General features: G+C 54.6%; 1 protein-coding gene across 1 annotated transcript; it reads right to left on the bottom strand.

The window, feature by feature from the left end:
• Positions 1–938: 938 nt before the first annotated feature.
• Positions 939–14340, bottom strand: ADORA2B (adenosine A2b receptor). The gene is made up of 2 exons (XM_066201753.1): positions 13722–14340; positions 939–2982 (listed from the first exon to the last, which is right to left on the bottom strand). The coding sequence occupies exons 1-2, from the start codon at positions 14084–14086 to the stop codon at positions 2301–2303; spliced, it is 1047 nt and encodes a 348-aa protein (XP_066057850.1). The 5' UTR covers positions 14087–14340; the 3' UTR covers positions 939–2300.
• Positions 14341–14806: the final 466 nt, after the last annotated feature.

Genomic DNA, 14806 nt, shown 5'->3' with positions numbered 1-14806 from the left:
CAGGTGGCCTCTCCTGCTGCACCTGTGAACTCATCAACCACGAGAAATAACAGGGCACAGGCTGAGCCAGGGGGTGTGGGTGGTAAATGGAGCTTTTTGTATGTAAATAACAGTCACTGCAAATACAAAATCTGAGCAACGTGAGGAGAACACATCCATCCATGTACAACAGAGCACTGACAGCTGCATGGCCACAGCTGCACTCGCTACACAAAGTTCCTCTGCTGTTTTTGCTTCACAGTTTTATAGAAACCTTCAGAGCTTTTTATTGAGGGGGGCAAGGGAGGTGTCCTCTTTTTGTTTTGCCTTGAAATGTCTTTGGCTCAGATCCACAAAGGCACTTCCTGTGCCCAGTGACCATGACCTGGGCCAGAGTTAATGCCTGCCAGCCCAAAAGCACGGCTAAGGATGCTCCACATCCTTCTGCAGGAATTCTGGCTCATAAGAGGCATGGGGAGGGAGCAGTGGTGGATGCTGAGCTGCACTGGAAGCTCTCACATGAGGACAAATGTTCTGGGACCTTCTCTCTTGGTGTTACAGCACTGGGAGTTTCACTCTGTTGCTGCTGTGAGAGAGTTTGGGTCGGTTTCAGGCAGCCACAGGGAGAGATTCCATCCTTTGTTGTGAGGATAAATGTGGCTTGCAACCACTTGGCAACGCTGCCAGAGCTGCAGGTGAAACCCTGCTTGTTTCCAGCCGTGATTAACAGGAGGAGCAGGGCCAAAGATAACACAGGAGGGAAGGAATGAAGGGAGGGGAGAGCCCAAATGGCAGGAGGTGGCCCCAGTGTCAGCTGGCCCCTGAGCACGGCAGATGCAGCAAAGCTGAATGGGGCTGTTAAAGGAGAAGCACTTGGGACAGTGACTTGAACTGCTCAGGCTCGGGCTGGAATTGCCCGTGTCTGAGCTGGAGCTAAATCTGGACATTGCAGAAACACGTGCAAGCCCATTCAGAGCTCTGTGGTGATTGCACCCAGGTTTGGGGCTGAGCTGCTCCAACGGCAGGGAAGCCCAGCACTCCCAGGGGACCATTCCCTGTGCATGGTGGGCCCAGAGTCACTCCTGCAGCTGCTGTCTGCAGCTTTTGCCAGCTGGCAGAGGAGATGCTGCAGGAACAAGATTTGTTCAGTTTTCCATTTGATTTTACACCTTATTTGTCATTACATATGCCAGAGAAATTAAACTCTTGGGGTCTGGTACCCCCTTTTAGGGCAACAGTATTTTAAAAAATGTAGAGTTGATTTCTGTGTTATTCAAGTACAATTTTTCAAGGATAAAATATAAAAATTGAGGGGGAGAAAAAAAGCATTCACAGCTTCTGGGGGTTACAGGGCTGCAGGCCCAGCCAGACCAAGCTTTAGGAATCAGGTGAGCTGCAGCACCCACCTCTCACAGCTAAAACCTGCCCTTGTGGAAGCTCTGCAAGGCTGGCAAGTTTTGACCTGGGAGCAAAAACCTAATTCTAGAGCTCATGCCCCCAAGGCAGAGTGACCGTGGCCTTGGTGGCCCTGGTTCAGACAAGCCAAGGCCATTGGGACACTTCTGCCTCCTGCATTTTGGGAGCTGGAAACAGATCTGGGGGCAAACCTGAAGCACTGGGGCTGCACAGTCCTGTGGACCGAAGTGATTTAAAAGCAATTAAACCTCTTCTCTAAAACCCTGGTCAAGTGTTTTCTCAAATCTTTCAGTAATTGGGGTTTCCATGCTGGGCTGGCCAGTTCTGACCTGCTTTTCCCATCCACACAGTCCCTCCCCTCAGTGCCTGGAACACAGATTCAGTTTCACACCAGCAACTGGGCTAAGTAAGACTTTTTCCCATCAGAGAATACAAGCTGCATCAAACAATTGATGGAATAATTAGGGTATTACCAAAGTGCTGTCAAGTATGGACTTGGAGAACAACTCAAAAAACAGACACAAAATTATTACTCCTAAATGAACCAAAATATTAAAAAATAATAATAATAATAATAATTAAAATAAAGATCCTATGACTTGACATGAGCAGCACAATTGGGGAAACACCCCCCCAGCAGGTGAGTCTTCCCCAGTCAGTGTCCAACCTGGAAAGGAAACACCTGGAAAGGAAACAGGGCAGGATCACAGCTCTCACACCCCCTGGGGCTACGAGCTGCACTCAGTGTCCCCGCTCAGGTCACTCCTCTACGAGTTAATTACAAAAATAAAAATAAAAACAGAGCTGCACGAGTGCATAGTGGTCATCTCTGAGCACTGTGGGACGGCTCAGACCGGGAGGGGCAGTGCCAGGGCCGGGCTGGAGCCCCGGGGGCAGCGGGGGGGTCATACGGTCACCGAGGCCGCGGGGGAGCTGATGTTGATGACAGTCAGGTGCTGGTTGTGCTCTGAGGGGCACTTGGGGAAGTCGTCGGCCTTGCAGAGGATCTTGGAGAGGATCTTGCGGAAGGTGCAGCGGAAATCCCGGATCCTGTAGGCGTAGATGATGGGGTTGATGACGGAGTTGGCGTGGGAGAGGATGATGGCCACGTACATCACCCACTCGGGCTTGGATCTGGAGAAGTCCTCGTGGAAGTGCGTGATGCAGTTCAGGATGTGCAGGGGCAGCCAGCAGAAGGCAAAAAGCCCCACGATGATGGCCAGAGACTTGGCTGCGTGCACCTCCTTCTGCAGGGTGGTCCTGGAGTTGCCCATCAGCTCGATCTGGTGCAGCTGCTTGCAGGCCACCATGAAGATCTTGATGTAGATCCCCAGCATGATGACGAGCGGGAGCAGCACGCAGCCGAAGAAGTTGAAGTAGACCATGTAGCTCATGGTCACCACGTTCTCAAAGAGGCACGAGATGAAGCAGCCGTGGGGCTCCGTCCCTGTCTCGTTGGTGGCGTTGGGACAGCCACTCATGGCTTTGTTCCAGCCCATCAGGGGCGTCAGTCCAATCCCAAAGGACAGGAGCCACAGCACGGCGATGAGTCCCCTCGCCCGCTTGCCGGTCACCAGGCTGTTGTACCTGCAGCCCCGGGGACAAAACCGCAGTGAACGTTACATAAACCAGCCCTGGTGACTTCCCTGCAGTTCAAGGCTTCAGTGTTTTGGTTAACGAGACAAAAGCCCAACCCACGAGGGGGCCTCACCTCTCTGATCACCCGAGGGGCAAAAACTCTCACCTGTGCTCTGCACCCACCCACACACGGTGATTTGGGGGGTGACTCATTTACTATTCCTGAGAGGCGCCAGCCACTGCCCCAGCCCACAAACCCCCTGCAAGGGGAGGGAAAGGACTTGGAGTCTTAAAAAAGGCTTTATCACTGTGTGATCTTAAACCACCAACTGCCAGCAGGGCAAGGACGGGGAGGCTCCCCGTGCCTGATGCTCTCTGGCTCTGAGCAGCCACTGCTGGGCACGCCGGGGCAGCTGCTGGGCCAGTTCCTGGGCTGACCCCGTCCAGCTGGGGCCATGCTGGTGCCCAGTTCTGCCTTGCAATCCCACATGGGTTATGAGGAAGCTCTGCTGTGGCCCAGGGACAAGTTGGTGCAGTGCTGAGCCTGGTGCTGCCCCACACCTTCCTCATCCCACTGAGTCCCTTCACAGCCCCTCCAGCCCTCAGCTGCTCAGAGACACAGAGAGAGCAGAGCTGGAACCTGAAGCAGCAAAAATCAAAAGTCTGGTTTGGGTGCAACCAGAGCAGATGCCAAAATCAAAGCAACAGTGGGATCCCTCTCTGGAGGTAGGAAGAACCAGCGAGTGCCAGAAGACAACATGAGAAACCCATTCCTGTCCTCTCCACAGCCAGTCAGAGTCTGCTGCCTGCCCCACGTCCCCTCCTTCCCACACCCTTCTCTCAGTGCTTGTTTACTCTGGCTTGGCCGCCCTGCTCCTCCTTTCCTAAGAACGTTTGTTCTGATTTTCTTCCGGCCCGTGAGGCAGGGGAGGGTTTTATTCCCACAGAACTGCAGCTGTGCCTGTGAATCACTGCACTGCCTCCGTGTGAGCTGAGCCTCCTGCTCCTCCTGCAAGGGCAGGGGGGGGTCTGCCAGCACCAACCGGGGGTCAAAGAGGGGCTGGGGGAGCCCTCAGCTCCTTCTTCAGGCATGAGCTGGGCTGGCTGGGAGGATGCAGGAGCAGCAGCCATGTTTATGTGCTGCTGAATTGTGGACACAGTCCATGGGGTGGTGTCTGAAGGGTAGATCCAGCCACTGAGGGGCTTCTCCTGCATTTTTCTCTCATTATTAATAAGTTTCAATACTTGAGAAGATGAGAAGCTCTCAAATAGGGCATCAGTGAGGCCAAGCCTGTTGCTTTGACACCCCACATGAAGTTTTCAGAAGCTGGAGCTGGTCTAGGCTTGTGGGACCTGAAATCATTGAGATTTGAGCAAGTTGACAGAAACCCAATCTCTTGGCAAAGTCTGTCTTGAGCTACAGCCCTGGCCGAGCTCAGTCAGCGCTGCAGAGGCACCAGGAGCTGCTGCTCTCCCTCCGCTCTGCAGTGGAAAGGCAAAACTGCAGCTCTGTGGCTCATGCTTGCCCTGCTCAGAGGATCTCTCCAGGTGTTCCATCCCAAAAACTGCCGTGATGAGACTGGAAAATGCCAAAGGGCCCATTGGTTAGAAGCAGAAACTGAAGGAGTGGAGGGGTTTGTGTGCTCAGGAGCAGGAGGAGCTGCCATGGCCATGCTGAGGTCCCAGGCTGGTGACATTCGGTGCTGCCTCTCGCTGGAAACATTTGGCCCCAAATAAGAATAATAATTCTTCCATCTGCTCTTCTGAACTCTTCTGCTAAGATAAGGCTTGGCTTGGAGGTTTACAAGTTTAGTCAAGAAAGCCACTTGGTGCTCAGTGTCTGTACTGGTGGCCTGTTTATTTTAGAGCTGCCGCTCTTCCCAGCGCTCCCAGCGGAGCTGCAGCCGGGACCGTGGCACGTGAATTTCTGCATCTTCTGAGAGAAGATGCAAAAACATTCTGGGCTCCCAGTCTGCAAGAGCCAGAGCTGAGCACTGGGGAGGGCTGGAGGCCCAGGGAAGAGGTGGAGATGGTTTTTCACAGGGAACAACTGCCCTGCTGAGATTAGCTCTTCATTTCCCCAGAATTTGCATTGCAAAGTCCTCCCACCATCTCTCCACCCAGCTGATGGCAGGTGCTGATGATGGCCATTGCTGTGGCCGGCCAGAAGAGCCCAAGGTGAAATCCAGAATAGCCTGATGTCCTAGAATTGTTCATTAATTACCGTTTTATTACCCTAATACATCTATTTGGTGGGACTCTGCCTTAAGTCAACACAAGTAAAGCACATGCTTAAAAAAAGAAATTTAATTAATGCCACCAGATCCAGGTATGAGGAGTCTCACAAGCTCTTCCCTAAGCTCTATAAAACAGGGTCAGACAGTGAGGAACCAACAGATTTTCACAGCTCAGAATTCTCCAGCAAACCCCTCCTTCATTCTCTTTTAGGCTTAATATTATTAGGGAAAAAAAACCTATTAAAGTAAATTTACTCACCTAAGTCTGCTCAACTAATGTATAACAAATATTGAATCACCTCTGTGCTTCCGCCCGGAGGCATCAAATGTTGCCTTAATGTAAATAACAGCTGAATATTTAAAAATGATTTAGTGGAATTAAATAACCTGGCAATGCATTGGTTCCTTTTACACAGCCAGGAAAAGTCTCTTTACTGGTGCAATCAGCATGAAAGGTTTAATTACCCCAGCTCCCACCCTGTGCCCTCCCCATGGACACGAGGGAGCCCCGGTGCCATCGAGGGGTGAGTCAGGTTCCTGTGCTGATGGATGGAGCTGCTGATGGATGGCCACCAGAGCCACGGGCACTGCAGGGGGACAAGTGCCCTGAGGAGAGCTCAGCTTTGGCAGAGTGTCCCTGAGCTGTCCCCACTGTCCCCTCACTCACAGGGGCCACAAAGGCTCCAGCCAGGCTCCACTGGGGCTGGACGAGGTGTCCCCTGTTCCTGGTGGCCTTCCCACATCAGGCATCCCCTGTGGTCCCTCCAAAACCCAGAGTTTTCCTTGGAGAGCACCACAGCAAACACAAGAGAGCGAGTTCTGTTAGGAATTCTGGCTCTGTGTGTCGGTAGGATGGTTGGGGTTGAGGGCTTTTTTGCATTTCTGCTGCCATTTCCTGGCGCTGGGAAGGAGCCAAGTGGCCCAGGCTGGTGCTGAGCACAGCTGGCACAGAGCAGGACACGCTGCCAGCCCGGCCTCTCAGGAGTTTGGCTCCCAAAGGCAGGAACTGAGTCATGTCCTGCACGTCCCTGGCATCTGCCCACCAGCCCCTGCTGCCCCTGAGCTCTGTCAAACAAGGAAAGCACAGCAGGAGAAATTCAGCTTTTGGGGTGATGGGCTTGGGGCAGGAGCAGCCTGGAGGAAACACTCTGGAATTTGGGGCTGTTATTGCCGCATCATTTATCTCAGAGAGCAGGGACAGGAGACTCCTGCCTGTCCCCAAGCAGCCCAGAAGGAGGGACACATCCAAGCCTTGTGGTGCCACACAGCCCCTGCCCTGTCCGTCGTGTCCTTATGCCACAGCAGAGACGGCTCCTGGAGTTTGGGTTCTCCCACTGCCCCCAGAGCAGGATCAGCCTCCGATGAACAATTTCAGAGCTTAAACTCCAAACTCACACATGCCTTGTGCTCCCCAGCTCCCTTCCCACTCTGCCCCATGCCCAGGCTGCTGGATGCAGGGAGAGGAGCCACTGGAGTTTGCAGAACTCGGCCCAGGCAGGTGCTCTGGTACAAACAACCAGCGCCAATTCGACATTTCTATTTAAAGTGTGAAGGGAAATACACAGACACCTCCATTCACAAGGGGTGAGAGCAGCTCGGCTGCCAAGCATTGTGTCCTTGTCACCTCCTCTCAGCTGTACTTTGCATCTTGCTCTTTTTTCTTTTCTTTTTTTTTTTTTTTTTTTAGCTATAACAAAATAAGCATCTTTGCTGCCTCTGTGCTGCATGCACAGCCACGGAGTGGAGATCACACAGCAGCTGAAACATCCTGGCAGGACATTTTAAATGAATCATAAATTGCACCTTAGAGAGGAGGGGTGGGGAAGAAAGAAAAAAGAAAAAGAAAAAGAAAAAGAAAAAGAAAAAGAAAAAGAAAAAGAAAAAGAAAAAGAAAAAGAAAAAGAAAAAGAAAAAGAAAAAGAAAAAGAAAAAGAAAAAGAAAAAAAGAAAATGAAGAAAAAGAAAAAGCTGCGCTGTTTAAGCAGGAAGGAGTTAGCGGCCAGAGATGTGATCAGTGGCAACGCTATCAGCTGGGGAAGCGGGACATCTGCGAGTGTCCCTGCCCCGGGCAGACAAATCACTTCCTCCCGCATCTGTCCCCATTGTGCGCGGGGACAGCAGCAGCACTCCCGGCCTTCCGCTGGGCGGGGACTGTCACACTGTCACAGTGCCACAGTGCCACCCTGCCACCCGCCAGCCCCGGCTCAGGTGAGCTCGCGGCTCGGGAGGCAGGAGCAGCAGAAACCCGAGCAGGGCACACCCAGCCCTGGGGACGCCCTTGGGGTGGAAGGGAACGTCCCCTCCCCTGGGTCCCCGTGTCCCCAGCCGGGAGCCGGGGCTATCGAAACCCTGTCCGAGATATTCTTATCCATGCGCTTAAACCCTCCCCGGGGTGGGGACAGAGAGAGGCAGCCCCCGGCTCCTGCCTCACTGTCCCCGCACGGCCTGGGGACAGGGGACAGCCGCGGGTGTGCAGCAATGTGGGAAGCAGGAACACGGGAAAGGTATAAACCCCACAAACGGCACGGGGCTGGGGAAGCCGGGGGATTCGCACGGGAAGCCGTAGCTGAGGATGCTGCGGGGGGCTCGCAGCCCCGCACTTGTTGAGCCCTGCCGGGGCTGGCGAGGTGTGAGCGCCTCTCACGCCTCCCGCAGCAGCCCCGGGGGATTTGCGTGTGAGATCTCGGTGTCGGTGCTCGCCCGCTCGGCAGGGTGAGAAAAAGTGACTGAAAACTGAACTCAGACACCGGGGCTGTGAGCGGGGCCAGCTCGGGCTGGGGCAGAGATCAACAGAGCCCCGGAGCACAGGAAGGAAATGAGCTCAGCCCCTCTCCCTGCACGCTGCTCCCACACTCCGGCATCCCCCCACACCCAGACATCAGCACCTGCCCCAAAACGGCCCTGTGCCTGCAGGAGAGTGGGACACTGGGGTGGAAAGCGTGTGAGACTGGTGTGAGACTGGTGTGGGATCGGTGGGATACTGGTGCTTTGTGTTTCTGAGCCCTAGAGCACAACCCCGCAGTTCTCCCCTATTTAAGGGCTATTTAAGTTCTCCCCCATTTAGGACCTCAGCACCTCCCTCCCCCGGGGCTCTGCAGCCCGGCGTTATCAGCCTGCGGGGGCCTGGGGCTGGGAATTTTTGTCGTTCCGAACCTTCCCGAGGGTCAGGCCCGGCCGTGCAGCGCCGGGGGCTGAGTTAAAGGTGCCTGGCAGAGGTGAGATAGCGGCTGGGATTCAGAGGCAGCTGCTCGGGTGCGATCCCGTGCCCCTCCCAGTGCCCTGCTCCCTCCGATAGCAGATCAGGGTGGGGGACGGCAGATCTCAGCCCGATCCCTCTTTCTGCCATGAACGGAGTGCAACCGCCTTCCCAAAGTTTCCAAACCTCTGCCCTTCCACCCACCAGCCCCACCAAGCTACAGCTCACTGCCCTCACTGCAGAGCCCTGAGCAGCCTCGCCCCGGGGCTGGGGGATGTGGCAGGGTCAGCACCGAGCCCGCCTGTGCCCCATCCCAGCCTGTCCCAGCAGCTCCAGGAGCTCATCCCCTCCTCTCCTGCCTGCCTGGGCACTTCCAGGTTGGACAGAGCTCCCAGCCCTGTGCCAGCGCAATGCCAGGGAAGGTTTGAGCAGTGGGGAGGGGGGACATGGCCAAGAGGTGCTCCCACAGCTCCTGCAGGGACTGTGCTCTGTCCCTTGTCCCCAGTGGGTCCAGCAGCTCTGGTCCCAGTGACACCAGTGCCCACATGGCACTGAAGGGTGTAGGAGCAGCGACACACACACAGGGACAGCGCCACCGATGCACTCCCAGGTAATTTGTGGCTCATGCCCAGGTCTGATGTCATCCATTGGATTAGGAGTTAATCTTCTCTTTGGATTGCAAAACTTCCTAGACATTTCGGTTTCGTGTAGCTTTTTGCAGGGAGAGGTCAAAAGATCTTCTGGGGCAGAATTCTGTTGGATTTCAAAAGTTGCTTTATAAAAAAAATCTTAAAATTAACCTGCATTTTTACAGATTGAGCTGGTCAAAAGAGAATAAAAACCTAAATCCAAAGGTCTGGATTCTGACTCAGCCTGGAGACCAGTGCCCTCAGCCAACAGCCTGGAACCAACCCTGTCATCCCTGATGCTCCCTGGTGTCCCTGCTGTCCCTCAGCTTCTGCAGGAGCTGTGCTGGGGCAGAGGTCCCAATTCCTTTTCCTGTCAGGACTTTTGTTTTTCTGGGAGGGAAGTGGCCTCGGAGATGCAGGAAAGATATAAAAATCTGGGACATGCATTTTAAGGAAACCAGGCTGCTCAACAACTAAAAATAGCTGTGATTTCCCCTCTCTGTTTTATTGCCATGAGGGCACATGTGATTATTCCTGATTTTGTTGTTGTGTTTTGGCTGCATCCGAAGGCTGGAGCGAGTGGCAGCCCTGTGAGAGCCTCCCACGTCCCCTGGGCCCAGCTTGGCTGACACAAACTTCCCTAAAAATGTGACAGCTCCGTTGCTCAAGCGAACACCCCAGCCTTCCTCCCCTTGCTGGGGTTGTGGCACTTGCAGTTTCTAACTCGGTGATAACCAAGGGCAGGCAGAGCATCCTGAGGGATGGGGAGGCTCTGGAAGCAGGAATCAGGATGCTCAGGGAGTGGGCACAGCATTGGAGCCACACGGGAGCAGCAGAACACGCCCGGGGCTTCCAATGAAGGGCAGAGCAAGGACGAAAGGAAATGAGGCAAGGGCACGAGGGCAGCTCCTGTGGGAGCCTGGCAGGGGCAGAGGCAGATCAGGGCAGCACCATTAACAGATTCTGATCCCATTAACTGATTGTGAATCCATAGGAGGATCCTCTGGCCGCACGAGGGGCAGCAAGGGCTCAAAGATGTGCAAAAAGGGAGAGGATGTGGCTGGGACCCTGTTCCAATTCATAGCAAAGCTTCCCTGGAACATCAGTCCTGCACATCTGCAAGGGGGAAAGTTGAAGATGGGAGAGAACTAAACCCAGGACAAGCAGCAGGTCAGCTCAAATCCCAGGGAACAGGGGAGAATTTTCCCATGGCAGGTCCCAGCTGGGATGTTTGCCAGGCAGCAGCACCACATTCACTGTCCTGCAGGAGGTACCAGTGCACAGGGGCACACACAGTGTGCTGTTACTCAGTGTTTCACTCTCCTTTTGCTCTCTAAATACAGATTCTCTTCTCCCTCCCTAATTCCTGACACGTTTGTTCCAGGCATCCTTCCCTACCTACAATTCTTCGCCGTGCCAAAGGATTTGGGTTAATGCAAATAAAAGGAAACTGTTTTATTCCACCTACAAATCTTCTTTGGCTCCCAGCTACGGGACTGTGGGGTGAAATCCAGCCCTGGAGGAAGCCAGAGAGCAAAAGCCTCTGTGCCAAGTGCTCTCTGCAGGATGGATTTGCTGCTGCTGAGAGATGCTGGATTCCCTGGCTTGGATATTCTGCTTGGAGGAAGTGCTGGGGGGGTGAGGCTGGCAGAGGAGAGCTGGCATGGAGCTGTGTCCCTGGGCACAGGGATGTGCACACAGGGGTGGCAGAGGCAGGAGCAGGGGGAGAGTGTCTGAGGACAAGGAGCTCCATCCTGGTGACGGCCAAGGGAGAAGGGACCCAGGGAAGGGCTGGGAGCTGCAGCTGCACAGAATGGGCAGCGTGGGTGGGGGCTTCTCCACAAACAGTAAATTCACCAAAAGCAAACAAGCCAAATACGAGTTTCGAGGGACAGAAAGAATTCATGGCTTCAGGTCAAGCTCAGCAAATATTTTTAGCCAGAAGAGGGAGGGTTCTAAACCACCGTTTTTTAAAAGAAGATTTTTGTTCTGCATTTCTCCAAATAAGAAGTTGTCAGTACCTCCCCCAGTGAGGAGATCTTGATCTCAGAGAGCAGCGCAGATGCCTTGGGAGGGTTGGACAACCCAAAATCTGCCAGGTTGGTCAGGATCACTTTGCTTCACTGAAACCTCCCAACATTGCTGTTCCACTTCCACTGAAACAATTTTCCTCTTCCCCATGGGATTTCTTGGTTCAGCCACAGAGCTGAGAAATCCATTATTAGCCTGGCTGTATTGCAAAGTTCTGCTGTGCACCCCAGCCCACAGGCCTGCCCAGCCTCTCAAACAGCTCTGAAAGGGCATTAAATAATGTGGCACAGCCAGTCCTTAATGTCCCTGCCGAGATTTCTGCAGGGAGCTGATGGAGCACTGGATGTGACAAGGACACTCATCTGCTCTGCAACAACCACATTATTTATGGTAATTGCTGGACAGGGCTGGGCACAAATCATTTTCTTAAGCATTTAATACTTCACGGCCTGGTATCAGCCTCTGCACTGGCCTCCAGAATGGGTGTTTTAATGAGAAAAGCTTTTCCTACAGTCTCCATTCCTAGAAGTTGATGATCAGCTTCCCGTCCCCACAGCACAACGCTGCTTCCAGAAATGGCACGTGCTCCTGCCCAGAGAGGGTGGTGGGAGAAGTTCCTGCCCCGTCCCTGCCAGCAGCCCTGTGGACCATCCCAGGAATAACGATGCTGAAGAGAAAACTCCAGCCAAACCTTGCTGGGAAAACCCTGGTGCAGTAGAGAAAGGTTTTGCCTGTGTAGATTTATAACCTCCTCTATCCCCTTTTGATCTTGGCTGTACAACTAAAAAAAGCCTCTCAGTATCAGTCCCTAAATCTCCTGTCACCGAGGCAGTGGCCTGTCCATTGTCCTGCTCCTCACAGGGACAACCGCCCTCCTTTGGAAGGAGTTTTTTACTTGCTGGTCCCCTCTGAGAGCACTGCAATAAGGTCTCAAAGCCAAGATGGAGTTTAATCCAACTTTCGCACCTCAGCCAGCCTAGAATGGGACTCCTTGGTCTCCATTTGTGTCCAGCTCGAGAGCCCTCATAGGAATAAAGATGTTTGTGCAAATGGAAGAAAAGATTTGGCGTGAGATGGGTTGAGGAAAGCGAAGCTGGGAAAGAATCCCGAGGCGAGAAAAAACTGCCCTGGGATGAACTGCCCTGGTGGAGAGTCGAGCAAACCTGCTCAAGACCAGGATTGGGGAAAAAAAGAGTAGAGGAAATGCTGGCTGTTTTGTCAGTTGGCAAAGTCACTTCCCTTCTGCAAGCACAGGAACGATCCCTCAGAGCATTTCTGATCCTCTGCTTCCCTCCGGATCTCAGCAGAGCAGAAACCCCTCACCACAGTTTCCCCAGCTGCAGAAAGTGTCTGTGGTACAAAAAGAGAGTTATTGCCTGACAGCTTGTGGCCAGGGGTGTGATTGAACTGAAATTTAAAAATCTGAACTGCGTCTGTAACTGCTGCTGTGCTGCTGCCCCACCAGCCCGAGAAAGCCCCGAACGAACGGGTGGAAAAGACAGTACAGCTTTTTCCGGAGCCAGGGTGGGTCTGTGAGCCCGGCTGGGGGGCTGGGAGGGTCAGAAACAGGGTCAGGGATGCTGGAAACAACCTGTCCCTGTCCCTGCTCTGCTGCAGGTCCGCTGCCGCTTGCGCGACATCCCCCGGAATTTCCACGCGCCGCGCTCCGATGACACAGAGCCACGCTTTTCCACCTCTGCCTGATGACTAATTAGTATTTGCTCAACCCATGGGAGGTCTCAGACGCAAGGTGCCGGAACAGGGTGAAAGGGTTTTTTCTCTTTTTAAGTCATTTTAAGGTGACTTCATTGCTGGTGCACGGGAGATGCCGGGGACGAGCAGAATCCAGGAAAGCTGCGGCTTTCCGGAGTTCAGCTGAGGTCCCTGCGCCACATCTGCCCTGCCTCCCCACAGCCTCTGCTCCCGGCCAGTCCCTGCAGCTGTCCTGGACTCCCGGGGGGCTCCATCAGCGTCTTATTCCCAGGGAAGGACAACCGAGACACGGGGGAGGCTGAGATGAACAAACTCAGGTCGTTCACGATGCAAAGCCCGGGGTTTGGTGCACTTCAGCTGAAGGAAGCTGCTGCAGCAGCCCACTGGAGAGGCGCCTGTAACTTCTATTCCAGACAGCTTTCCCCGTTGTAATTCTCATTAATTAGAAGGAAACGAATTCATGTCTTGGATGCTGCACTTGGATGAGACTGAACCGTAAAACTCTAAAATCTGACGTGTGAATCTTTCTGCTCCCCCCTTCTTTCACAGTAGGAATTAGGAGAAAGAGTGGCCGCTCCTCTATTTAATTACCTGGGAGATGCCTGGACACCACGATAAAGGGGCTGTATAAATACCTACACAGATGAGCCACAGCCATCCAAAACACAGCCTCACATCACTGCAGGCCCCCTGAGAGGCCGCTGACCCTCCCAAGGCAAACATCCTCAAGAAACTGAACTTCCAGGTGTATTTTGAAGCAAAAGGTGGGATATTGATCCCAGTCCTGCAGCGAGTGTCAAACCTCTGTTATTTTCATCACCTGGGAGCAGCAAAACTTTTGGGGCAGCACGAGAGATTAGAAGTTCCTGCAGGTTAAGAGCAGGAAGATCAGAGCAGGGTTGCCAGGGAATGTGGCTGCTCGCTCCCACTCCCATCGCTTACCTCAGTGGGATCTTGATAGCCAGGTACCTGTCGATGGCCACGGCCAGCAGGCTGAAAATGGAGCTTTGGGTCAGCACCAGCACGAAACAGGCGAAGAAGAGGCAGCTGTGAAAATCCACCTGGAAGCCAATGCTGATGGTGATGGCGAAAGGGATGGCCAACAACCCCACGGCGATATCAGCCACGGCCAGCGACACCAGGAAATAGTTGGTGGCGTTCTTCAAGGTGCTGTTGATGGCCACAGCCCAGCAGACCAGCACGTTGCCAGCGATGGAGAGCACGGCGATGATGAGCTCCAGCACGATGTAGGTGGTTTTCATAGTGTCCATGGCGAGAGCCCAGCGCCGGGAGCAGGCGCTGCTCATGGGAAGAAGGGAATTTCCACCGGGCGCCCTCCCGCAGGTACCAACACGCCCCGGGGCAGCCGAACTCCCATGTCCGGGCTCCCCGCGGCCCTGGGGGGCCGGAGGGGCGCGGCGAGCCCCGGGTGGCGGCCCCCCGCTGCCCGCAGCGCCCGGCCCCCGCCCGGCATCCGCGGGTCCCGCTCAGCGCCCGCCCGCAGCCACCGCAAGCCGCGGGGCCATCGGGGCCGGCCCGACCGGGGCTGCTCCGCCCGGGGATGCTCCGCCGCTGCCGCTGGCTCCCCGCGGAAAAGCCGCTGCCGGCGGCGGCGGGGCTATTTCTGCTCATGGGGCGAGCGGGGCGGGGAGTGCGCGGCGCGGAGCCATTGGCCGGGACCCGGCGGCACCGGCACCGCGCCCCCGCAGCGCCCGGCCCCGGGACGGCTCCCCCCGGCCCCGCTCACACCCCCGGCCCCGGCCCGGCTCCCCCCGACCCGGCGTGTGCGGCTCCCCGGAGGTTTTTAGGCACCGCTCTGTACCATTCGGAATAAAAAGTTCCCCTCGCCGTCCCCTAACTCGGATGCTGCTGCTGCTGCTGCTCAGGGACACCAGAGTTGCCGCACCAAAAAAAAAAATTAAAAAAAAAAAAATCGCCACCAGCAGAGCGCTGACCCAAAGTAAGAGATTTCACAAAATCCTGGCAGTGCTCGGTCTCTGGATGGTTATAGCACAGCGGGGCACTTC

The sequence above is a fragment of the Chamaea fasciata genome, unplaced genomic scaffold, assembly GCF_029207755.1.
Source record: "Chamaea fasciata isolate MVZ Bird 193981 ecotype frontalis unplaced genomic scaffold, bChaFas1.0.hap1 SCAF_21, whole genome shotgun sequence".
NCBI classification, from domain to species: Eukaryota; Metazoa; Chordata; class Aves; order Passeriformes; family Sylviidae; genus Chamaea; species Chamaea fasciata.
This window is presented reverse-complemented; position numbering and strand designations above follow the sequence as displayed.

What these genes read in the sequence shown, in the direction of transcription:
- ADORA2B (XM_066201753.1), bottom strand. Translation starts at nt 14,086, where the DNA reads ATGAGCAGCGCCTGCTCCCGGCGCTGGGCTCTCGCCATGGACACTATG. An exon ending in GCTATCAAGATCCCACTGAG is followed by an intron (nt 2,983 to 13,721) that starts GTAAGCGATGGG and finishes CCGGGGCTGCAG; the next exon opens with GTACAACAGCCTGGTGACCG.